Raw genomic sequence first — 25,842 nt, forward strand, 5'->3', positions numbered from 1 at the left:
ACCAAGGTTAGTGGGTTTGATCATTTGAAAAATGGCAGCACTATTCATTTTAAACATTTCCTGGCTTTTTACTATGGAACCTCTCATGGTATAAAAATAAATTTTAGATTTTTCAGAGCCAAAATGAAAATACTTTAGAACAAAATCAGGCCAAATCTTGGGAATTCAAAGTGGCTGAACACCTAAAAGAAACACAATATAAAACTTGCCAATTACATGTCTTCCCAGAGGTCTGGACAGAATTTCTTTCTAATAATTAGGACATTTCTTGTCTTTGCCAGTGATACAGGAACAACACCTCCAGAGAGTGGTATTTTTGGATTTATGATAAACTTCTCTGCATTTCTTGGTAAGTACACAATAATTATAAATAATTGAAAAGCTCACAATTCCAAGTGAAGTTAATGTGTCATTTGTAGTTTTCGTATAATTTTTATTTTGTTTTATTTTATTTTATTTATTTTTTCTGAGACAGGGTCTCTGTCATCCAGGCTGGAGTGCAGTGGTGTGATCACGGCTCACTGCAGCCTCAACCTCCCAGGCTCAAGCAATCCTCCCACCTCAGCCTCCAGAGTAGCTGGTACTACAGGCACACACCACCACGCCCAGCTAATTTTTTGTGTTTTTTTTGTGGAGATGGGGTTTCACCATGTTGCCAGGCTGGCCTCAAACTCCTGGGCTTCAGTGATCCACCTGCCTTGGCCTCTCAAAAGTGCTGAACTTACAGATGTGAGCCACTGCACACGGCCTTGTGTATAATTTTTTTAAAAGCACAACCTTTGCAGCTAGATTTTTGTCCTATTTTGAGAAACTGAAGTAAAAAGACATAAAAAATTATGGCTTTATTACAGAACTACAATTAGTAATTTGTAACAGGATTTGCTGTAGGTGGTTTTAAATACCAAACTTCTGGAATGGATTTTAAGAGTAATTTGGTTTTTAAAAGTGTTGATTTATGGTCAAGACACTTAGGTAAGCCAAAGACACCCAATGTGTAAGCTAAGTTTCGCAAAATGTATTCTGAAGGCAAGCTGATGAAAAATCACCTGGAGTTCTGGTAAAATGCAGGTTCCTGGGCCATGCTATTCAACCAGAACCTCTGGGAGTGTGGGTTCCTGAAGATGTGTTGTAAACAAGCACTCTAGGGGACTTGGTTTCTCACTAAAGTTTGAGGACCATTGACAGAGGCATTATCTTAACTGTTAGAGAAAGGGGACAGGTGGAGCAAGGAATAGTATGATTTTTCTTTTCAGTTCCTCAGATGTACCTGAGATGCAGTTGATAGGGTACAACCTTGTCATAAGCCAATTAATGTAATGCATATTAATTACAACTATTGTATAATTAATGTAAAGCTCAGTCTTCTATAAGGTGATCCAAGTATATAGATATCAGATGTGGGGCATTTTCTCTTAGTCCTTCTATAGTCTCCCCCCATGGAACAATCAAGTGTTTGCCAAGGGCCTATCTTGTAACCAGCGCTTTCTGTTCCTCTCTACTGGTACAGTATGAGAAGGGACAGTGATGCTGACCCTACTTAGTGACTTGGCATTTTTGGAATTTGTTCATCCTACTTGGTAGTGGGAAAGTTTCACCGCATCACCATTTGTAGTCCTCCTAAAGTTTTGGAGGTGAGCAAGGGGAAGTAGCAATATGGAGTCAATCAATCCCAGTGTCCTCTTACACCATCCTTGCCAAGAATCCAGACTTGGAAAACAGAGAGATTATTTTATCACAGCAAGTGATAAATACAGCTTTTGCTTCTGAATAAAGCAGAAACTGACATATTCATTTGAAATGGTCTATGTGAGCTCACGCCTGTAATTCTAGCATTTTGGGAGGCTGAAGCAGGACGATCTATTGAGCCCAAGAGTTCAAGACCAGCCTGGGCAATGTAGTGAGATCTCATCTCTACAAAAAGTTAAAAAAAAACAAAGAAAGAAAAAAGAAATTAGCTGGGTGTGGTGATGTGTGCCTGTAGTCCCAGCTACTTGGGAGGATAAAGTGGAAGAATTGCCTGAGCCCAGAAGGTCAAGGCTGCAGTGAGCCATGACTGTGCCGCTGCACTCCCACCCAGGTGACAGAGCAAGTCCCTGTCTCCAAAAAAGAAAAAAAAAAAGATTTACGATAAGTTATTAGTTTACAGCCTGCTTTTTAAAAATTCAGGAATAGATTATGGCCATCATACTATGTAAATATATACACATCTACTTTATCCTTTCCACACATGCATGATATCTTTCACAAGGATGTATTATCATTTATTTAGTCAGTTCCCTATTGTCCAACATTTAGGCTATTTCTGGTATTTTGTAATTCTAATGTTGAAGTGAACATCTTTTAAATATATCTTTGCATATTTGTGTGAGTTTTTCTATAAGATAAATTTGCTGAGTTAAAGGGAATACGTATCTAAAATTATGGTAGCTATTTATTTATTCAACATTTACTAAGTACGTACTATGTGATAGGGTTTGTGCTTGTTTATGACTTAGTGTTGAGGTTACAACAGCAAACAAAACAGACATGGCCCCTGCTCTCATGGAGGCTACATTTTATTGCCAAATTATAACAAATGGTATTTGGTTAATTGACTAGCTATTTGGAAAAACATACCTTTACTATCCTCCTCACATCATACACAAAAACCAATTGCAATTTAATAAACATGAAAAGCAAAACTATGCAATAATTAAATTACAGGAGAATATTTTTTAAACCTTGGAATACAGACACAAAACCCAGAAGTAGATTAAAAATTAAAACTTCTAAATGATGAAAGATACAAGATACAATGTTAAAAGACAAATAGCAGAGCAGAAGAAAATTTGCAATATTTATAGCAGATAATAGACTAATGGACATAATGTGTAAAAAGTAACTACAAATTAGAAATCGACAAGCCCAAGAGAAGAATAAAAAGAAAATTGTAAACATGCATTTCTCAGAAGATGAAATGCGAATGACCAGTAGATATACTGAAAGTTGCTAAATCTCACTAATGATCAGGGAAATGCAAACTAACCCAACAGGTTGCATTTTCATTTATTGGACTGACAGAATTAAAAAGGCAAGGGCATACAAAATTGCTCGCAGATTCTGCTGGTGGGAGTCTAAATCGTCAACGGGCTGGAGCAATTTGGAGGTGTTTCTAATTGTGCATGGTTTTTTGACCCAGCAATATTACTTCTAGGAACTGGTCTTTCAGAAACCCAAAGATTTATATACAAGGATATTCATTGAGTATTGTTTGTAGCAGGAAAAACATGGAAACAATGTAGAAATTCATTCTTAGGAGAATGAGGAATAAATATAGTATCTCATACCATAGACCATGATGAGATCCCTGAAAACAATGAAGTAGATCTGTTTGTAATTGCTTGAAAAGATCTCCATGGTAAATTGTTAAATGGAAAAAGCAAGTCACAGAGTAATACATGTACTATAATAGCATTTACATGAAAAGGACAACAGCCAAGGTGTGTGTGTGTGTGTGTGTGTGTGTATGTGTCTGTTCATGCTGGGGAGAGAGTAAGATGGAGTCAGGAGGGACAGGGGTGGGAAAGTGGGGAGACTTGCTGTCGGTACATTTTTAAAAAGTGATACAAAACTGCTCCTGTTTTCCATCCTAAAGAAATCAAATTATGAACATTCATCAAAGTTCTCTTCTTTTTCAGGTGCAGCCACGATGTATACAAGATATAAAATAGTAGAGAAGCAAAATCAAACCAGCTATTTCAGCACTCCTGTTTTTAACTTGGTGTCTTTAGTGCTTGGATTGGTGGGATGTTTCGGAATGGGCATTGTCGCCAATTTTCAGGTATAACCTGGAGCTTTTTCAGTTATGAGGAGTGGTGGAGTGTATGTGTCTGAAGAGAGCAGCAGAAATGCAAGAGGCACACTTATGCCATTATAGCCATTAAATGCTTGATGAGTTTACAACAAGTGGGTTAGTTTGCTTTTTAGAAACCTTTAACATTTGGAAATCAGGGCCAGGTGTGGTGGCTCACACCTGTAATCCCAGCACTTTGGGAAACCGAGGTGGATCATGAGACCAGGAGTTCAAGACCAGCCTGGCCAACATGATGAAGCCTCATTTCTACTAAAAATACAAAATTAGCCAGGTGTGGTGGCACATGCCTGTAATCCCAGCTACTCAGGAAGCTGAGGCAGAGAATCGTTTGAACCTGGGAAGTGGAGGTTGCAGTGAGCTGAGATCGTGCCACTGCACTCGACAGAGCGAGACTCTACCTCAAAAAAAAAAAAAAAAGAAAAAAAAAGAGCATTTGAAAGTGAGTTCTGATACTTGGGAGAAATGGGGTGCACATTTGCATAATTATGAGAGAGTGTGTGATTCAGAGGAGGCCTTGGGCTTTGCATTGCTGCATGTTGTCATTGATGTGGTTTGATGTGTTGGGAGAGCTACTTCAGCTACTGTGATGATTTTGTTAAGAGTATGAAAATATTTGTATGTGTTTACCAGTTCTACCATTTAAACCTCTGGTATTCAAAGAGGAGGCTCTCGGTGACATTTCCTTATATTTTTATGACAGTATGCATTTTGTTTTTCATAACAACAAACATTTATTAAAATTTTCCTGTGACACATTTAAGAAAATATTCCATATTTTAACTCATACAATTATAATAAAAGCCTTGTAAGATAGGCACTATTATTTTCCCCATTTATCAATGGTAAAATGGAGGGCTAGAGAGGTTAATACTTGCCCAAGATCAGATGAATAATGCATGGCAGAGGCGGGCTTTGAATTGAAGTCATCTTCCTAGAGCCTGTGAGAGCTATCGTCAATGCTAACATGAAGATATATCTGTGACAAAAAAAAAAGCAAGTACACGATGCATAGTTCTACCTTCAGGAAGCACACACACAAAACATTTAAAAAGGAAGACCTTGAGTGATATAATTTGTCTAGTACAGTGTGGTTATGGTTTAATGGGGGTTAGTATAGATATGTCACTTTATCCTCTGAATAACCACATCATGAGAGATACAGATGTCAGTTTTTAAACCATTTAAAGGCTGACTTTAAGAAGAAAACTTAGATGATTAAATAATTTCAACTTTTGGTTCCCCTTAAGTCTTCAATGATGTGATTAAATCTTCACAAAAGCCAGAAATAGAATCTTAACTTCCCAAGGAGCAAAGTGTTTGACTTGTCATTGTTCCGATAACTGTATCTTTACAACTTCCTTGTTTGGTATCCTGTAATTCATTTTTGTCATCTCAGGAGCAAACCAACTTGAGCTAACTCAAGACGATTTTGAGATGTGAGGGCAAGAGAGAGTGTGACTGCCTCTTTTTTTTTTTTTTTTGTGGAGACAGAGTCTCACTCTGTCGCCCAGGCTAGAGTGTAGTGGAGCGATCTCGGTTCACTGCAACCTCCGCCCTGGGTTCAAGTGATTCTCATGCCTCAGCCTCCTAAGTAGCTGGGATTACAAGCACCCACCACCATGTCCAGCTAATTTTTGTATTTTTAGTAGAGATGGGGTTTCACCATGTTGGCCAGGCTGGACTTGAACTCAAGTGATCTGCCTGCCTTGGCCTCCCAAAGTGCTGGGATTACAGGCGTGAGCCACCGTGCCCAGCCATGGTGATTTTTCTTGAGTTGCAATAAATCACATTTTTGAGAATTTCACAGATAATCTTTTCCCCAAACGGGTGGGTGAGATGGCTACTTTTTGGTGTGTCCTCACTGACTTCTGTCAATACTTTATTTTCCTTCAGAAAGTTTTCTTTTTGAAATTCTGTCATTTGTGGCAACATGGACGAACCTGGAGAACCTTATGCTAAGTGAAATAAGCCAGTCACAGAGGGACAAATACCGAATGCTGTCACTTATATGTGGAATCTAAGAAAATCAGACTTATAGAAGGACAGAGTAGAATGGTGTTACAGGCGTGAAGAGGAAGATGAGGAGGGGGGAGGTATTGGTCAAAGGGTACCAAGTTTCAGTGAGACTGAATTAATAATTCTGGAGATCTATTACTGCACAGCATGGTGACTGTAGTTAATAATAGTGTATTGTATATTTCAAAATTGCTAAAACAGTAGATTTTAAACGTTCTCATCACACAGAAAAATGAATAAGTATGTGAGGTGATTGATATGTTAATTACCTTGATTTAATCATTCCATAGTGTAAACATGCATCAAAACATCTACAGCCAGGCGTGGTGGCTCATGCCTGTAATCCCAGCACTTAGGGAAGCCAAGGCAGGAGGAATGCTTTAGCCCAGGAGTTTGAGACTAGTCTGGGCAACATAGGGCAACACAGGGAGACCATGCCTCTGGAAACACATACACACATACACACACACACACACACACACACACACACACACACCCCCCTACAAGCCTCATAAATATGAACAATTATTATTGTTTTTTGAGACAGAGTTTCTCTCTGTTGCCCAGGCTGGAGTGCAGTGGCGCGATCTCGGCTCACTGCAACCTCCGCCTCTCAGGTTCAAGCAATTATCCCTGCTTCAGCCTACCAAGTAGATGGTATTACAGGCACCTGGCACCACGCCCAGCTAATTTTTGTATTTTTTAGTAGAGATGGTGTTTTGCCGTGTTGGCCAGGCATGTCTTGAACTCCTGACCTCAGGTGATCCGCCCACCTCGGCCTCCTGAAGTGCTGAGAGGCGTGAGCCATCGTGCTCAGCCTATAAACAATTATTATTTGTCAATTAAAAATAAAAACTTTTAAAGTTTCCTTTTTAGAAAAGAAACTTTCCAAGGTTTAACCCTGTCAGTATTCACATATTCTTTTTTTTTTGAAGCGCTGAGTGATAGAGCTTTATTTAACCATTATCCCTCTCTCTCTCTCGTTGTTGTTGTTATTACCTTTTAAATTACCAAGAGAGTTTCTAAAAAGCAGTCCAAAAAGAGTGCCAGATTTTAACTTTATCGAAAATTCATGTCTGATCTAAAAATCATTTCCCTGCTTTTTTGATTGATTGGTTGAGAAAGGGTCTCGCTCTGTCACCTAAGCTGGAGTGCAATAGCACAATCATAGCTCACTGTAACCTTGAATGCTTAGACTAAACCTTGAACTCCTCCTGTCTCAGTCTCTTGAGTAGCTGAGACTATGAGTGCATCACCATGCCCAGCTAATTCTTATTTTCACTTTTGTAGAGATGGGATCTTGCTATGTTTCTGAGGCTGTTCTTCAACTCCTGGCCTCATGTGATCCTCCCATCTCCACCTCCCAAAGTGTTTGGATTACAAGCACAAGCCACCGTACCCTGTTGTATTTTATTTTTCATATGTAACGTCCCTGAATCTATATGCCTATGTTAGGAATCTTATTTATTTATTTATTTGTATTTTTATTTTTACCTTTATTTTTTGAGACAGGGTCTTGATCTGTTGCTCAGGCTGGAATGCAGTGGTGCGATCACGGCTCACTGCAATCTCTGCCTTGTGAGTTCAAGCAATCCTCCCACCTCAGCCTCCTGAGTAGCTAAAACTACAGGTTCTGCCATCATGCCCAGCAAATTTTTATAGCTTTTGTAGAGACAGTGTTTCACCACATTGCCCAGGTTGGTCTTGAACTCCTGAGCTCAAGTGATACACCTGCCTTGGCCTCCCAAAGTGATGAGTTTACAGACATAAGCCACTGTGCCCAGTCTTTTATTTATTTTTATTTTATTTTTGGAGAGAAGGTCTCACTCTATTGCCCAGACTAGAGTGCAGTGGTGCTATCATAGCTCACTGCAGCCTTGGTCTCCCAAGCTCAAGTGATTCTCCCACCTCAGCCTCCCAAGTAGCTGGGACTACAGGCACACACCATCATGCCCGTCTGATTTTATTTATTTATTTATTTATTTATTTATTGAAATGGAGTCTCGCTCTGTCACCCAGACTGTAGTTCAGTGGCACAATCTCGGCTCACTGCAGTCTCCATCTCCTGGGGTCCAGTAATTCTCCTGCCTCAGTCTCTCTGGTAGCTGGGATTACAGGCACGCGCCACCACACCTGGCTAATTTTTGTATTTTTAGTAGAGACGCGGTTTCACCACGTTGGCCAGGCTGGTCTTAAAGTCCTAACCTTGTAATCTACCTGCCTCAGCGTCCCAAAGTGCTGGGATTACAGGCGTGAGCCACGGTACCTGGCCCATGCAAGGTATCTTAGGTATACAGAAACTATGTGATGTGTTGCAGAGTCAGTGCAGTCATATTTGAATATAATACCAATCATGTAATGAATTTCTCCCCTTATTTCTAGGTTTGATACTAGGAAATACATTTCCTTAGAAATAGGTTAAAAGGTCTTTTTTTTTTTTTTTTTTCTGCACCTCCCTTTCTTATGTGGTGAATGAAAATTTAATATCAGTTCATTTGTGCTCCAGCTTGAGGCTGAACTGTCTGGATGGCAAACATTGTGGTGCTGGGGAAGCCCAGGTGGCTTAGGTCAGAGGGAAGCTGGGGGAAGAGTGTGTTCACCATGAGCTGAGGCCAAGGGGTGGCCTGTGGTCAAAACCAGGCTCTCCTGGACAACACTTTAACTTGCCCTTTGCAAAGCTTGCATTTTCAAGCTTAAGTCGAGACCCAGTGGTTCCATCTAAATGTTCCTCGACTGGAAGGTTGTGCACAGTGCACATTTGAAAAGAGCCGAGGCCGCGTGTGGTGGCTCATGCCTATAATCCCAGCACTTTGGAAGGCTGAGGTGGGTGGATCACCTGAGGTCATAAGTTCGAGACCAGCCTGGCCAACATGGAGAAACCCCCGTCTCTACTGAAAATAGAAAAATTAGCTCAGCGTGGTGGTGCATGCCTGTAATCCCAACTACTCGGGAGGCTGGGGCACGAGAATCGCTTGAACCCGGGAGGTGGAGGTTGCAGTGAGCTGAGATCTCATCACTATACTCCAGCCTGGGTGACAGAGCAAGACTCTGCCTCAAAAAAAAAAAAAAAAAAAAAAAAAGAAGAAAGAAAAGAAAAGAAAGGAGCCGAAGGTGAGGTGCATTCTGAGTGTGTAGTGTGTACAGGGTCTGCACCAACTTTCTGCCTAGACTGGCATAGGGGCTGCCTTCTGGTTGAAATGGCTGGTTACAGGATGGCAGGGACAGGGAACTTATTTAGAAGCTGCCTTTGAAAAAAAATTAGCCAGAACTGGGTGTGGTGGCATGTGCCTGTAGTCCCAGCTACTTGCTGGGGTGGGAGGGTCTTTTGAGCCCAGGAATTCAAGGCTGCAGTGAACTGTGATCATGCCACTGCACTCCCACTTAGGCAACAGAGTGAGACCCTGTCTCAAAAAAAAAAGAAGAAAAAGAAGAAGCCGCATTTGCATAACAAAAGCAGTGGTTTTTACTTAGATGGTGTGTTCATTTGAGGTGCCTTGGGAGGGATGAGTAGAGATTATCAGGGAGCAGGGAGCCTAAAAACCCCAAACCACCCTTGGCACCATCATGGAACGAGTCACGGACTTTGGTTTTTTTTTTCAATCATATCATACTGAAGTTTACTGATGACATCAAACAAAAATTTCTGTAACGAAAAAGGCAGGGTGTGGTGGCTCACACCTGTAATACCAGCATTTTGGGAGGCCGAGGTGGGAGGATCACAAGGTCAGGAGTTCAAGACCAGCCTGGCCAACATGGCGAAACCCCGTGTCTACTAAAAATACAAAAATTAGTCAGGCGTGGTGGCACGTGCCTGTAATCCCAACTACTTGGGAAGCTGAGACAGGACAATTGCTTGAACCTGGGCGGCAGAGGTTGCAGTGAGCCGAGTTCGTGTCACTGCACTCCAGCCTGGGCAGCAAGAGTGAAACTCTGTCTCAAAAACAACAACAACAAAAAAAGAAAATTGTTTTGATATGTATCCTATAATCTTCACTGCAAACATGCAAGACTGAGATGATTATGCCCATTTTTAGATACAGAAATGAGGCTTTGCAGTAAGGTCACAGAGCCCTATGGTGGAGTCAGGACTTTTAATCCAGGTATACCAGACTCTGAAGCCCACCATACTGAACCCTCCCACCTCTAAGGCAGACCTCCTTTCCTTGTCCCATGAGCCCAGGTTCGCTGTGGAACAACCAACTTTTTGGCATTAACTTCAGCACCTGGAAGGCTTTTCTTTTGGTAGTCAAACAGCCACATTTTCCAAGAAGTGGTGCATCTGTGATGACCAACGGCTCAAAGCAGCCCAGAGTGAGAGTGCTCGCAGCTCGATGTTGACAAACCCACCCAGAGTAACACACATTTATGACTTTTTCTCCAGGAGTTAGCTGTGCCAGTGGTTCATGACGGGGGTGCTCTTTTGGCCTTTGTCTGTGGTGTCGTGTACACGCTCCTACAGTCCATCATCTCTTACAAATCGTGTCCCCAGTGGAACAGTCTCTCGACATGCCACATACGGATGGTCATCTCTGCCGTTTCTTGCGCAGCTGTCATCCCCAGTATCCTTTTTCACATTTGTGCCTTGTTAAAGGAATAAAACATTCAATGACACTTGTTAAAGAAGGGTAATGAAGACTTTATAGGGACCACTGCAATGGGTTCTGACAGCAGGGCAGAGAGATTGGGCTCAACTCTGAATACAGCATTGGCAAGTGCGAATTTATAGCCAAGGAGTAGGATGAGGTCAGTGAATGGAAAAGTACTAAAAGGAAACCTCAAGGATGAGTGGGAATTCTGGCCAAACCAACCTAACAGGATTCTTGTTGAGTACTGGCCATGTGATCAGACATCACCTGGGAAGGGTGGAGGAGGAGGAACCCAATCAGATATCGAGTGTGATCAGATATCAGGGTTGAGGGGGGGGTCCTTGCTAAACTGACTTAGCCAGGGTTCTTTGCTAAAACTGGATCTTACAAGGAAGTGCACAGATGGACCTAGGAGAAGTTTCAGGAGCTTGACTAAAGTTCAGCCAAGCAAAGGATCTTTGTCACGGTGTCTTAGCAAAGCTTGACACTTCCTTTCCCCACAACCAAAAAAAAAAAAAAAAAAAAAAAAAAGAAAAAGCAAAGGATAACAACCAAGTTTCCACGTTTTTCAGAAAAACAATTGGGATAAAAGTGTAGATCAAGCCGGGCACGGTGGCTCACACCTGTAATCCCAGCACTTTGGGAGGCTCAGGTGGGTGGATCACCTGAGGTTGAGAGTTCAAGACCAGCCTGACCAACACGGAGAAACCCTGTCTCTACTAAAAATACAAAATTAGCCGGGCATGGTGGCACATGCCTGTAATCCCAGCTACTTGGGAGGCTGAGGCAGGAGAATTGCTTGAACCCGGGAGGTGGAGGTTGCGGTGAGCCGAGATCACACCATTGCACTCCAGCCTGGGCAACAAAAGTGAAACTCCGTCTCAAAAAAAAAAAGTGTAGATCATTAAGAAAATGTCTCAACATTGTCTAGTTAGATCAAAAGTCTCTTTAGGGGGAAGAATGGTATGAAAGAAGGGTGGAAAATGTAGGAACACTTCAGTCTCTGTTTACTTTCCTTCTCACAGGGCCAGTTTCATGAGCCATATGAAAATATTTATTTTTCTTTGTAGTGCTTGGCTAAAGACACCAAATATTGATATTGTACTCAAAGTAATAGCCCCACGAAGTCCCTCAAGGCTAAACTCTCCCCCTCCCTGTACGTAGGTGGCAAGACAGTTTGATTTACTCATCCATGTGAAGAGATTTTTAAAAAGCTCTAAATCACTTATTACTGAGTAAATTAAAATATTTAGCCTTTTCTTTTTATAGTTACTCATTTCATTTTCAAAATGAAATCCATTTTATTTTCTAACTCAGCAATCTGAAAGGAAATGAAAATATAAATTTAGCATGCTTGTAGATTCTGATTTAGAGGAAACGAAAGCTTTTTCTTTCTCTTTTTCTTTTCTTTAATGAAGTATTTAACAAAGAAAAAAAGCCGTTGTCTTAAAGAGTTGCAGAATTCCCCATCTTTCAAAATACCATCTGTAGTCATATCAGAGAAAGCTTCAGGGTCATTAAACAATGATGACTAATGTCAGATTGTAGGAAAATTGTAACTATGTTATCGGCGGCACTTTTGTTAGTCTGGGTTGTTACGGTATGAAGTGGGCAAGATGGAGTGAAAACACATCACTTGCTTCTAAATATTAAGCTTTGTGTTTCTTTTCTAAAGTAGAAACTACAAAATGTGAAGTCTAAGTATGATTTTGGGTTTTTTTTCCATCTTGGGGAAGGACGTTTTTAATTACAAAATCTCCAAGCACAGAGTAGCCAAATCCTAGTACCGAGAAATTTACCAACAAAATATATACCCTTGTTCCTAAGATAGTTGCTTCTCAAATTCCTTGTCTTACTTATAGATTAAAGGAACACTTTCTCTTTGAATATATCTCCTTCAACTTTTTATCTTGTGTTAGTTGTAAAATTCATAATAGTGGTTGTAGTGTTACAATCAAAGTTTCTTGATGCAGGAAATCTTCCCTTGCTTCCAACTTCGGAAACAGATCCCTAGATATCAAAGTCAGAGAGTTTTAGCAAAATAAGCATTTCAGGCCTCAGAGTTTCACTTACTAATAATTCTCATTTCTAGGAAGTTTTTTTTTTTTTGAGACGGAGTCTCGCTCTGTCACCCAGGCTGGAGTGCAATGGTGCGATCTCCGCTCACTGCAACCTCCGCCTCCCGTGTTCAAGCGATTCTCCTGCTTCAGCCTCCCTAGTAGCTGGGATTACAGGTGCCCACCACCACCCCCGGCTACTTTTCATATTTTTAGTAGAGACGGGGGTTTCACCATGTTGGCCAGGCTGGTGTCAAACTCCTGACCTCAGGTGATCCACCCGCCTCAGCCTCCCAAAGTGCTGGGATTACAGGTGTTAGCCACTGCGCCTGGCCTCTAGGAAGTTCTTATTATAAGTCATGCCAACAGGAAGCAGCCCCACACAGAAGGGGGTTACAACCCTATTTCAGATTAGCTTGAAGGAATTCATCCACATGAAAAGATCTTCTGTCTTAAACGTTAGAGTGGTATTTATATTTCCTTACAAAGAATTGACAGCATCTTTAAATAGGCTGGGTGCGGTGGCTCACGCCTGTAATCCCAGCACTTTGGGAGGCTGAGGCAGGTGGATCACTTGAGGTCAGGAGTTCGAGACCAACCTGGCCAACATGGTGAAACCTCATCTTTACTAAAGATACAAAAATTAGCCAAGCGTGGTGGCATATGCCTTTAGTCCCAGCTACTTGGGAGGCTGAAGCAGGAGAATCGTTTGAACCAGGAGTGGGAGGTTACAGTGAGCCAAGATTGTGCCACTGCACTCCAGCCCAAGTGACAGAGTGAGACTCCGTCTCAAAAAAAAGAATTGAAAGCATCTTTAAAACGCCCTGATTTCTTCTTACTGCAGTATTTCTGGGTAATAGCCTCATTTGACTACCGAAGAAACCGAGGCACCTAGTCAGGCAGACATTAGAATCCTGCTTCTAAACCTTTCCTGATGAATTATCTGTCTTGCACCGGGCTTCTAAAGCTTCTGAAAGCCTTCACAGAAGTCACCAACAGCATAAAGTCCAGGTTCCTCTGCATGAGACCCATGATCTGAGACCTCCTATTTATTTCTTCATGCTTGTTTTTATGGTTTCTCCCTCAGGCTTGGTTGTTTGTTGTCCTCTGTTTTTAATCAATCTCTACTTGGCTGGATTATCCTCCTCCGCTTTGTCTTGCTAGAGCTGTTGGTTCAATATGGTACCCACATGTGGCTTTTGCATACTTGAAATGTGGCTAGTCCAGATTGAGATGTGTCCTAAATGTAAAACATACACCTGATTTCAAGGACTTGATAAGAAAAATAAGTAAAATATCTCAATAATTTTTTATATTATTACACATTGAAATGATAATATCGTCAGCAATATTGTTTGATATATTGAGTCAAATAAGATGTATGTTGTTTATCAATATATAAGATATGTTTTGCATATTATGTATATCTTATATTGACAATATTTTTATGTGTTGGGTTAGATAAGATATATTATTAAAATTAAGTTAGGGGTCATGCATGCCTGTAATCCCAGCATTTTGGGAGGCCGAAGTGGGCGGATCATTTGAGGTCAGGAGTTTGAGACCAGCCTGGCCAACATGGTGAAACCCCATCTCTACTAAAAACAGAAAAACTAGCCAGGCGTGGTGGTGGGCATCTGTAATCCCAGCTGCTCAGGAGGCTGAGGCGGGAGAATCGCTTGAACCCAGGAGGCGGAGGTTGCAGGTGAGCTGAGATCACACCACTGCACTCCAGCCTGAGTGACAGAGCGAGACTCCATCTCAAATAAATAAATAAATAAATTTGGATATTAGAAAATTAAAAATTACACATATTTCTGTGGGATGGTGCTGCTCTAGAGAGCTCCTTAAACTTCACAACCTACATTAAGTTTCACTTAATGAAGCTTTCTCCCATTCCATTCTGAATTAATAATTTTCCCTTACAGTCATTGCTGTACCCAGTTCTTTTCTCTCTAGTATGGTACGTTCCCTGGGTCTGGTCCAACAAAGTTGTGATATTTCTGAGAGCTGAGACCAAGTTTTCCCTTCTCCCACCCCCAGACCAGAATGGTACCTGGTGCACTGAAGATGGAACTAAGAATAAATAAAGGAAAGAATTAAGAGGCTTTTAAACTATTAGAAACAGATGTGAGGTGATGAAATGATCAGAGAATCTTCTGTGCTCTCTACTTCTTTTATTTTGAGAATCAGAAGTGTTAAACTCTGCACAATTCGCGGGGGTGGGAGTTAAGAGAGATGGCGCTGACTCTGAATTCAGAGGAGGCTCTAAACTTTGCTTGGCTCAACATTTTTTTTTTTTTTTTTTTTTTTGAGACAGAGTCTCACCCTGTTGCCCAGGCTGGAGTGCAGTGGTGCAAACTCAGCTCACTGCCACCTCCTGGGTTCAAGCGATTCTCCTGCCTCAGCCTCCCAGGTAGCTGGGATTACAGGTGCACGCCACCATGCCCAGCTAATTTTTGTATTTTTAGTAGAGACCGGGTTTCACCATGTTGGTCAGACTAGTCTCGAACTCCTGACCTCAGGGGATTCACCCGCCTCAGCCTCCCAAAGTGTTGGGATTACAGGCATGAGCCACCGCAACCGGCCTAACATTTTGAATTTCTAATATTTTGCAGACTTTTTAGAGCATCCCATTTCTCTCTAGCTTTCTCTTTTGCATTCTAAGTTCAATCAAAATGGTTATCACTGCCTTCGTGCAGAAAGTATTGCCCGTGGAAGATAGGAGCCTCAGCCCTCGGCATTATTAGGCTGGACTGTAGGCATGTGTCAATCATCCCTGAAGTCTGATATGGGGCGAATCTCTTTGATTTGCCAGATCTTTGGGCCAGGAAGGAAGGGCTCACCTTATACCCAATTACCCAACAGAAGTCTGTTTTTTAAAGATAATAGTTTGAGTTTCTGTAGCTTGTTTTTGTATATGAGCCTTGGCACTTTGGAATTTAACATTTTCCTTAAAGCTGTTACCTTGGAAATAGTATTTTAGGCTGGGCATGGTGGCTCACACCTGTAATCCCAGCACTTTGGGAGGCCGAGGTTGGCAGATCACCTGAGGTCAGGAGTTCAAGACCAGCCTGACCAACATGGCGAAACACCGTCTCTACTAAAAATACAAAAAATTAGCTGGGCATGGTGGTGGGTGCCTGTAATCCCAACTACTCAGGAGGCTGAGGCAGGAGAATGCTTGAACCCAGGAGGTGGAGGTTGCAGTGAGCCGAGATTGCACCACTGCACTCCAGCCTGGGTGACAGAGCGAGAGTCCGTCTCAAAAAAAAAAAAAAAAAAAAAGGAAAGGAAAATAGTATTTTAGGGAAAAAGTATTTTTATTCAGTGGGAAGTACTCAAAAAGAACCATCTTGGACTGCTGGGTCAGTCATTTTGACCAAATTTAAACAGCTAGTTTAAGTGGGAAGATCCAGAAACATGCAGGGTTGTGCAAAATGTAGCGACAAATTTTAATAAATTTTACTATACACACTGGAAAACTATTATGAAGGTATTTCCATATTGTTATTTAACTCTCATCATTGAATTTAAAGTTTGAGTTTATAAGAAGCTAATATAACTGGTTTGATTGTAGAAATGTTGGTATTAACATTTTAATTGATGATAGAAATGTTGGTATTAACATTTTAACAGCGTATAATGATTATATTATTAGGAGAATAATCTAGTCTTAACATTAAAGGAACTGTTGTGTGCTGTAGTTTCCTTAACTGTTTACCTTTTTCAGTGATTGTCTGTGCTTCACTAATTTCCATAACCAAGCTGGAGTGGAATCCAAGAGAAAAGGTAACATTTAAGTTGTTGTGAATGTGGTTGTTGGACGTGGTTATGTGAGCTTGTGGCCAGGCTAGGCCTAGGGAAGATCACTGCCGTTTCTTAGAACAAGTTGCAAAATGTGAAATAAACATGGCATGTAATCAATTTACTGTCCAATCATTTGGCAGTATGTAGTAATTAGCTATCAGGGTAATTCCAAATGCTTCCTGGAATTATTTTCAAAATTTTGAGTTCCTAATTTCTTTCTTTCTTTCTTTCTTCTTCTTTTTTTTTTTTTGAGACAGAGTCTTACTATGTTGCCCAGGCTGGAGTGCAGTGGTGCAATCTCAGCTTACTGCAACCTCTGCCTCCCAGGCTCAAGCGATTCTCCTGCCTCAGTGTCCCAAGTAGCTGGGACTACAGGCACCCGCCACCAGGCCCAGCTAATTTTTGGTTTTGTTTTGTTCTTTTCTGAGACAGAGTCTCGCTCTGTTACCCGGGCTGGAGTGAAGTGGCGTGATCTCAGCTCACTGCAATCTTTGCCTCCTGGGTTCAAGTGATTTTTGTGCCTCAGCCTCCCGAATAGCTGGGACCACAGGCCTGCGCCATATGCCTGGCTAATTTTTGTATTTTTAGTAGAGACAGGGTTTTTCCCATGTTGGCCAGGCTGGTTTGGAGCTCCTGGCTTCAAGTGATCCCCCCGCCTCAGCCTCCCAAAGTGCTGGGATTATAGGCATGACCCACTGCACCCGGCCCTCTAATTTCTTTGTTTTCTTTATTTTATTTTTATTTTTTTGAGACAGAGTCTCGTTCTGCCGCCCAGGCTGGAGTGCAGTGGCACAATCTTGGCTCACTGCAAGCTCCGCCTCCCAGATTCACGCCATTCTCCTGCCTCAGCCTCCCGAGTAGCTGGGACTGCAGGCGCCCGCCACCACCCCCAGCTAATTTTCTGTATTTTTAATAGAGACGGGGTTTCACCGTGTTAGCCAGGATGGTCTCGATCTCCTGACCTCGTGATCTGCCTGCCTCAGCTTCCCAAAGTGCTGGGATTACAGGCATCAGCCACCGCACCTAGCCTCTAATTTCATTCTTAAACACTTCAACTATCTATCTTCAGTAAAAGAGGGTAGAGGGACAGTGCGAATGAAGGTGTTTGGTGGCTAAAGGGAGCGTGGAATGTTAAGTAGAGAGGATGATACCAGCTCCAGTGTGGTGGATAGTTTATTTCAGGATAGAGTGAGAAATCACTGCGGCCAGGGATAACTGTGCAAGGGTGTAGTGGCTGTAAGAGGCAGGCAGAGAGGCTTGTACTTGACATGGGTGACCAGAGTAAGACTTTGAAGACTTTTTTTTGAGACGGAGTTTCGCCCTTGTTGCCCAGGCTGGAGTGCAATTGTGTGATCTTGGCTCACTGCAGCCTCTGCCTCTCGGGTTCAAGCAATTCTCCTGTCTCAGCCTCCCAAATAGCTGGGATTACAGGCGCACACCACCATGCCCAGCTAGCTTTTGTATTTTTAGTAGAGACGGGATTTCACCGTGTTAGCCAGGATGGTCTTGATCTCTGCACCTCGTGATCTGCCCGCCTTGGCCTCCTAAAGTGCTGGGATTACAGGCGTGAGCCACCACACCCAACCTGCAGACTTTCGAACAGTAAAGCAAATAGAAAGAGTATTATTAGATGAGTGTTAGACAGAAGCAATGCCTGGGATGGCTTGGAGAGCTTGGCATTAGGAGGGCAAGGAGAAGGCAGTTCTACTAGTTCACATTTCAAATAGGGGAAATCTGATGGGTGTTGGCAAATGACTAACATAAGAATGAAGTGGCATGATGAATCAAAGATGACTTCTAAGTTTTTATCTTAGGTGAACCAAAGAATTTATTCCCTTGACCAGAAATAAGGCCCCTAACAGGGATAAATAATTTAGTAGGTGGAAGTGGATGAGTTTGGTTAGAATTGATGACTCTGAGGATATGATGAGATATCAAGGTTAGAAACATGGGCCTAGGCCAGGTGCTGTGGTTCATGCCTGTAATCCCAGCACTTTGGGAGGCTGAGGCAGGAGGATTGCTTGAGTCCAGGAGATCAAGACCAGTCAGGGTAACACAGTAAGACCCTGTCTCTACAAAAATTAGCCAGACGTTGTGGCATGCACCTGTAGTCCCAGCTACTTGGGAAGCTGAGGTGGAAGGATCGCTTGCACCCCGGTGGGCCTAGACTTCTGGTGGGACTGGGAGTCATCCGAGTGTAGGGTAGAGTTGTTAGAGTGTGGGGTAGACCAGGACATATTGGACCAAGCATCAGAACACATGGAACCAAATGTTTGACACTGAGATCAACTCATCCTGTTAGATACCTGTAGTAGTGGTTCATCTAGATGTCTTGTAGGAGAATCAAGGATACCCCAGGAAAGAAGAGACTTAGTGAGAGACAGAGGATTCTTTCCCCCAAGGATCGGGTGGAAGAATACCTCCAGCAAAGGAGAAGTAAAGGGATCATGGACCAGAGAGAAGAACTAGACTTGTGCTGTATGGTAGACCTCATTGATGAGTCCCTACCACATGCAAGACTGTGAAAGATTATAGAGGGCAGGGTGGCCATGGGATAGAGGATCCTGAGGGATTTTATAGTTCAGAGGGGCAAACAGCCAGTTGTCAATGGCTAAATGTAATACTTTGAAGAATAAAAAAATGCTGAACTGGACTTCAGACAACACATTGTGGAAATGCAGAAGCAATAGCAATTAATCCTAACGATGGATTAATCCCAGAGGAGATACGATCCCAGAGACTAAAGGACATTTTTCAAAGGCAAGGGAAATGGCTAACTATGGCATATGCAGCTGAACAGCCTTTAGGAATGAAGTCCCTCAATTTGGGCAATAAGGGAGTCAGTGATGTTTGTCAAAAAGTAATTTCAGTAAAACGCTGAGGTTAGAAGCCAATGGCAAGAAGTTAAATAGTGAGAGGGATGGTTCATTCATTCAGCTGTCAACCAAATGTTTATTGAGTTCTGTTCTGGACTGGAGGTAAGTGGTAAAGGAGGAACACCAGGGTGGCTAGAGGAGACAGGAGGATTTCCCAAGACGGAGAACTCTGGCAGGTAATGGAAGCCTGCCAAGACAAAAGAGAGACAGGAGATGGTGAGGAAGAGAATGATCCAGACAGGAGATCAAAAAGTGCTTCTTGGCTGGGCGCGTTGGCTCAGGCCTGTAATTCCAACACTTTGGGAGGCCAAGGCGGGTGGATCACTTGAGGCCAGAGTTCAAGACTAGCCTGGCCAATATGGCGAAACCCTGTCTGTACAAAAAAAAAAAAAAAAAAAATTAGGTGTGGTGGCACACACCTGTAGTCCCAGCTACTTGGGAGGCTGAGGCAGGAGAATTGCTTGTACCCAGGAGTTGGAGAGTTGGAGGTTGCAGTGAACCGAGATCACACCAATGCCCTCCATCCAGCCTGTGCAACAAGAGTGAGACTCCATCTCAAAAAAAAAAAAGGGCTTCTTTAAAATCTAACCTTAAAATGGTCAAATTAGTCAATAGATTAGACCTAGGCAAAAAGCAGTTTTTTTTTCTTTCTTATATGTGGGGAATTAGCCCCATCATGCGAAGGGGGTTCAGTTCCTCTTTCCATTGGTGAGAACCTCTTTCCGAAAGTGAGACCGCATAGCGGAGCAGCTCAGGTGTACTTTACTTTTCAGCCACTCGGGGGAGACCTTCTACCGCAAACCCGCTGCTGGGAAGGGCTTATCGAAGTATATTCCCAGGCAGTTAAAAATCTGTTATATTCCACTTTCTATCTTAAAAATGTGAAAAGCACATGGTTTTCTATTCACTCCATAAATGACTGTGCCACTCTTGCATTTCCTTCTGTTCCTAATATCAAAGGATGTAAAAAAATTTCCTTTACATTAATTCATTGAATAATCATTTAGGTACTGCCTCAAACTTCTGTGTAGTGATCTACAGCTTTCACAGCACATTTATATGCAGTGACTTACTTGGTAGGGGGAGGTGAGAATTATAATGTCACTATCTCATTTCACATAGCAAGGATATTAGGGCTTTGCCTTCATTCAGGACTCTTGGTTCCATGTACTTTCATTAATATCATGCTTAGGAAATTCCCCCCGAAGTTCTGCCTTTATTTTTAGAAGCCATCTTCCTTGTTCAGGGATGATACAGGATGGGGCAGGTCCCCTGGTGCTGGTACCAGAAGGAGGAAGCCTCTGTTCTCTACCTCCTACTGTAGGCTGGTCAGGTCCTCCTCGGTGTGACCTAGCATGAAAACAGTGGGTGGATGTGACCATGACAAGGAGAGTGAAGAGTGACACTCAGAGGGCTTGGTGTGCCTCCACTCGATCTGTCTGGATGAAAACAGGATCAAAGAAAACAACTGTCACCATGGAGCTGCCCTGTGATCCAGCACGTTTACTCACCCTCGTAGCCTACAGCAGTTTGGGGCAGAACAGCAGTGGGATCAGCCCTCAAGGGCACGTGCTAAGGGCAGAGCAGCCCATGTAGACAGCTTTGGAGGGCATGGGGGTGTAGGGAGTTAGGGGTAGTTCCTCATTTCAGCAGAGCAGAAAGTGACGTAGGAAATCAGAGGGGGCACACTGACAGTCCCCAGGCCTCATTTGGCATGTGAGCTAACGTCAGAATGCAGACGTGCATATCTGACTCAGAGTTTTATTTATTTTTATTTTATTATTATTATTATTTTTGAGACAGAGTCTTGCTCTGTCACCCAGGTTGGAGTAGAGTGACGCAATCACGGTTCACTGCAACCTCTATCCCCCAGGCTCAAGTGATCCTCCCAGTTCAGCCTCCCAAGTAGCTGGGAATGCAGGCGCAGGCCACCATGCCCAGCTAATTTTTTTTTTGTCTCGTTATGTTGCCCAGGCTGGTCTCAAACTCCTGGGCTCAAGTGATCCTCCTGCCTCAGCCTTCCAAAGTGCTGAGATTACAGGTGTGAGCCACTGCAACAGAGTTTTAAAATTAGTTTCCAGTACTGAAAAATCAGGGGATATCACACACAGACACATACACAGACACACAGACACACAGACACGCACACACACACACACACACGGTATTTTTTTTTTTTTTAAAAACCTCTTTGAAAGCAACACCAGTGTATTATTTTCCCATGGAATTGAGCTGATGAGGCGTGGGCCCCCAAACTTCCCTCTCTTTTCACAACCATCAGTTTTATTTATTATTGTTAATTTTCTGGCCTCCATAGGCAACTGAGTTTGGAACATCTGATTGAAGCCATTCTCCTTGGCTTCCATTCTCTCATTCTTGCCTCCAAGAAGATATACAGTTAACATGTGGATGTCCATTATTAGCATTTTCTTTGTAGCTGTATTTACCTTAGGATGTTAAGCAGAACTATTTCCTGAATGATCATTTCTATATAAACAGGGAAACACGAAACCTAGGGGACTAGTTGGCCAAATTCATCTAGATGTGTACACACTTTCTTTGGAACAACTGTGAGAGCACTTGTTAAGTATGCCCTTACACTTAGGGATTCTCAGCAGAGCGAGACCAAGTCATGCCTTGTATGGAAATTTCTTTCTTCTGTTGAGTCCAAATTTGCTTCCCAGTCTCAGCCATTTTGTAGTCCTGAGTCTACCTTTTGAAGTGACAAACTGAATCTTAAAACGAGAGTTTGTGCGAGCCAGAAAGAACTTTGGAATACCTGCCTTCGCATTCTCAGTGGGTAGGTGCCCTGACACTTAGTAACGTGGTTGTGCTTACCGTATATCCTCAAAGTTGTGACTTATGCTCACTGGACAGCTTTTTCCTTTGGTTGAACCTCCTCATTGTATTTCAGTATGTACATTAAAGTGAGTTTTTTTTAGGCTAAATTCTGTTTCTTTATTATTGCATTAGGATTATGTATATCACGTAGTGAGTGCGATCTGTGAATGGACAGTGGCCTTTGGTTTTATTTTCTACTTCCTAACTTTCATCCAAGATTTCCAGGTAGGTGTTTATCAATTCAAATGTTCTAAATTGCTGACAATTAGGATTAGTAAAAATTTGCAGAAGACATTTTGCATTTTTAAAAAGAGCACCTACTTTTTATCCTTAATGTGTTTGACAAAAATATGTAAGGATTGTGCAACTTCATGTGTTAGCTTATTCCCAGTGGGAGGCATCTTTAATAGCTCTCCCACCAATGAGATTTTCATATGTCCTCTGCTGTTTGATGTTAATAGTCATGTATCCTGGTTGTTTTCTTTTAGGAGGTCTCACTTACTAGTTCCAAGTAATACAAAGTAAATATAGTTTTTGAAAAAATAAAAGTATGCTGGGTGCAGTGGTTCACATCTGTAATCCCACACTTTGGGAGGCCAAGGCGGGCAGATCACCTGAGGTCAGGAGTTCGAGACCAGCCTGACCAACATGGAGAAACCCCGTCTCTACTAAAAATACAAAATTAGCTGGGGGTGGTGGCACATGCCTGTATTCCTAGCTATTCGGGAGGCTGAGGCAGGAGAATCGCTTGAACCTGGGAGGCGGAGGTTGCAGTGAGCTGAGATCATGCCATTGCACTCCAGCCTGGGCAACAAGAGCGAGACTCTGTCTCAAAATAAATAAATAAATGAATAAATAAAACATAAAAGTGTGTTGTTCAAAAAACATTCCCAAAGCAGATAGAAGATGGGACTATATCTGATTTGTCCACAGGAAGAATCTTACATTTTGAAACAAGTGAATTATTAGCTCAAAGGATATAGAAAGCCAAGAAAATTCTTTAGGACCTGACTCAAGCATAGCACAAACCATAGTGAGATCATTCCTTAGGTGGTGCAGAGCTGTTGGAAATGTCATTGTCGATGTTGGGATTGTTTAACTTCTTTTAAACCTTTCTCTTTCATTTTTAAAAATAGAGTGTCACCCTAAGGATATCCACAGAAATCAATGGTGATATTTGAAGAAAGAACAATTCGATCTCACTCAGTGAATGTCGCAGGCCATTTCTAAAAGTGCTACAGAGGACAGACAGGGTTTTGAGGCCACCCTGATTATTGGGATGCATCTGCAGCACATCCAGGACTTGAATTTCGTTACGAGTTCCTAATAGTTGTACTATTTCTAAAGATGTGTTTCCTAGAGAATGTACAGCCTTATGACACTGTAGTGATGTTTTTATAATTTTCTAAGTAGACTTTTTTTGTATTAACAAATTCATATACAGAAAAAATAAGGTGTTACAAAAAATGGAGAGCTCTTATTTTTGTACAGATTCTGTCGTTTATTTTTATTTGTGTGCGATTTATGGAAATACACTAAATGAGTAATTTAGGTTCAGTACATTTATTACAAAGTGAAATCAGGGGATATTCATTTGTAAATTTTATTCTTAGTGAATGAACTGTATAATTTTTTTATCATGAGAGCATTTATAAAATTCAATTTATAAAGATCATATACCCAAATCATAAAGATTTAGTTGATACACTAACACTAAGATACTCTGATTTTTAGCCGAACTAAGCAAAGTGCTTCTACTGAGAGGCTTTTATACCACCATGTACAGTAACTCTAAGTGAATACGGAAGACCTTGGTTTTGAAATTCTGCCACCTTGTTTCTCCCTGCTCATGAGGTCGCACCTTTTGTTCTTGCTGCTAATTGCCCATTCGTAGTGGGTGTAATTCCAGGTGGAATGGTTTCAGCAAGTCAGGTGAAAATCATCCTTTATTGTTGCTGGCACAACTTGATATATAGTCTGACTCAAAACTGAAGCTCACATCTCAAATTCACTTCATGCCAGTAAATGTGGCAAAGAGAAGAAAGGCCCAAGAGCGAGACAAGAAGAATGGAGAAGGGGGCAGCCAAGAAGAACTTCTGGGTTCAGGGTGCTGTTTATTTGCTCCTCCTCTTCATGCCTGTGACTGGATGTCCCACAACACTATAGGAAATATGAGTCAAGCCCTTTGTGTTAAGCAAGAACTACAGACTCCATCTTTTCACCCAAATCATGAATGACCAATAAAAAGCAAGTTATTCCAGAGGAAGAAACAGCCCTTGAAATGTTAAGGCTTAGGCTTGAAAGGTGAAGAGCAGGAATTCTCTCTTTCAAAGACCCTAGAGCATAAACCCATGTGTGGCCAAGTGGGATCAGCCCTCAAGGGCACATGCCAAGGGCAGAGCAGCCCATGTAGACAGCTTCAGAGGGCATGGGGGTGTATGGAGTTAGGGGTAGCTCCTCATTATTTGTTGGGTGAGTAAAGGGGTGAGGCTCAGTGGCAGGTACCTCTGCAATGACAAGCTGCCTCCCCTCTACGTGTTTAGCATATGTTATTAGAACACGTCCCACACCCCTACCACTGCCATTTGGGCCCTTTAATAAGGCCAAGTAGAGAAATCTGACAATAAAAGGCAAATGTAAGCATGCTTTCTTTAAGATGCATCATAAATGGTTTTCTTTAAGTGAATCGAAGAGTTTGACAGAAAAACACCTTTGTAAGAAAACATTAAGAATGCTGGCTGGCTGTGGTGGCTCACACCTGTAATCCCAGCACTTTAGGAGGCCTAGGCAGGAGGATCGCTTGAGCCTGGGACTTCGAGACCAGACTGGGGAACATGGCAAAATCCCATCTCTACAACAAAAATACAAAAATTAGCTGGGTGTGGTGGCATGTGCCTGTAGTCCTAGTTACTTGGGAGGCTGAGGTGGGAGAATCACCTGAGCCCAGGAGGTGGAGGCTGCAGTGAGCCATGCCAATGCACTCCAGTCTGGGCAACAGAGTGAGACCCTGTCTCAAAAATAAGTAAATAAATAAATGAATAAAAAGAATGCTAATCATTTCTGGGTTCACTGTGACTCGTTGTAATGCTGGGGATCCCCCTTGTATCACTGGAACTGAAAGACAGTGATGAAAGCTATGGCAAGCATTCATTATTCCGAAGAGGAGGAGAAATGCCACATACCTTTCCCATGGGACCTGTGGTGGAATGAATCCATAGTTCTGCCTCACTTCGAGCAGACTTTTGTTCTCAGCACTCCTCACGATGGATTTTCATGCTTCATTTTCACATCTCTTCACAATTAGATTGGGAGCTCCTTGAGGGCAGAGTATGTGCCTTTATCTTTGTAATGCCACAATGAACACGGTGCCTCCTGGTACACTCTAGGTGCTTAAGAAATACTCACTGAATGCATGAATGAATGAATGAACAAATGAAGGAATGTTTGTAGTAAGGATGTTTGTAGTGCTATAATATAGAATGAGATTTACTCTGCTTTACCAGTTAGTTTCATAATAAACACATAGTCTGTATCGCCTGGTAATGTTGACTGTTTTTCTTTGTGTACTATAAATATTTCAGTTGTTTCGGCATCACCATTCTATGACAACTATCTTCAACCTGGACAGTTACCACAGAAAATTGTTACATGGGCTAGACCAAATGGTACACCTGTCTTGGCAAACTGAGAAGGCCAAAAAATCACTCCAGACAACCATATTCAGCAGATTCCATGCGACCTCTAAACCCGGTCTTATTCACATTTTGGTATTATTTCTAATTTCCATGAACTTGCATTTCCTT

At 42.1% G+C, this 25,842-nt stretch overlaps 1 protein-coding gene across 3 annotated transcripts in view; it reads left to right on the forward strand.

Annotated features, from left to right (window-relative positions):
• DRAM1 (DNA damage regulated autophagy modulator 1) overlaps positions 1-25,582 on the forward strand; it is a 47,172-nt gene extending 21,590 nt beyond the window's left edge. The window contains exons 2-7 of one of the 3 annotated variants that reach the window (XM_024256827.2): positions 282-349; positions 3,678-3,820; positions 10,251-10,428; positions 16,246-16,304; positions 22,172-22,264; positions 23,176-25,582. In XM_024256827.2, the coding sequence (XP_024112595.2) occupies positions 282-349; positions 3,678-3,820; positions 10,251-10,428; positions 16,246-16,304; positions 22,172-22,264; positions 23,176-23,220 (586 nt within the window). In that variant the 3' untranslated portion in view covers positions 23,221-25,582. The remainder of the gene's footprint in view (positions 1-281; positions 350-3,677; positions 3,821-10,250; positions 10,429-16,245; positions 16,305-22,171; positions 22,265-23,175) is intronic. The other 2 variants (XM_024256828.2, XM_054527559.1) reach the window with 2 other exon arrangements.
• The last annotated feature ends 260 nt before the right edge of the window (positions 25,583-25,842 follow it).

Source organism: Pongo abelii, chromosome 10 (genome assembly GCF_028885655.2).
Source record: "Pongo abelii isolate AG06213 chromosome 10, NHGRI_mPonAbe1-v2.0_pri, whole genome shotgun sequence".
Lineage (NCBI taxonomy): Eukaryota > Metazoa > Chordata > Mammalia > Primates > Hominidae > Pongo > Pongo abelii.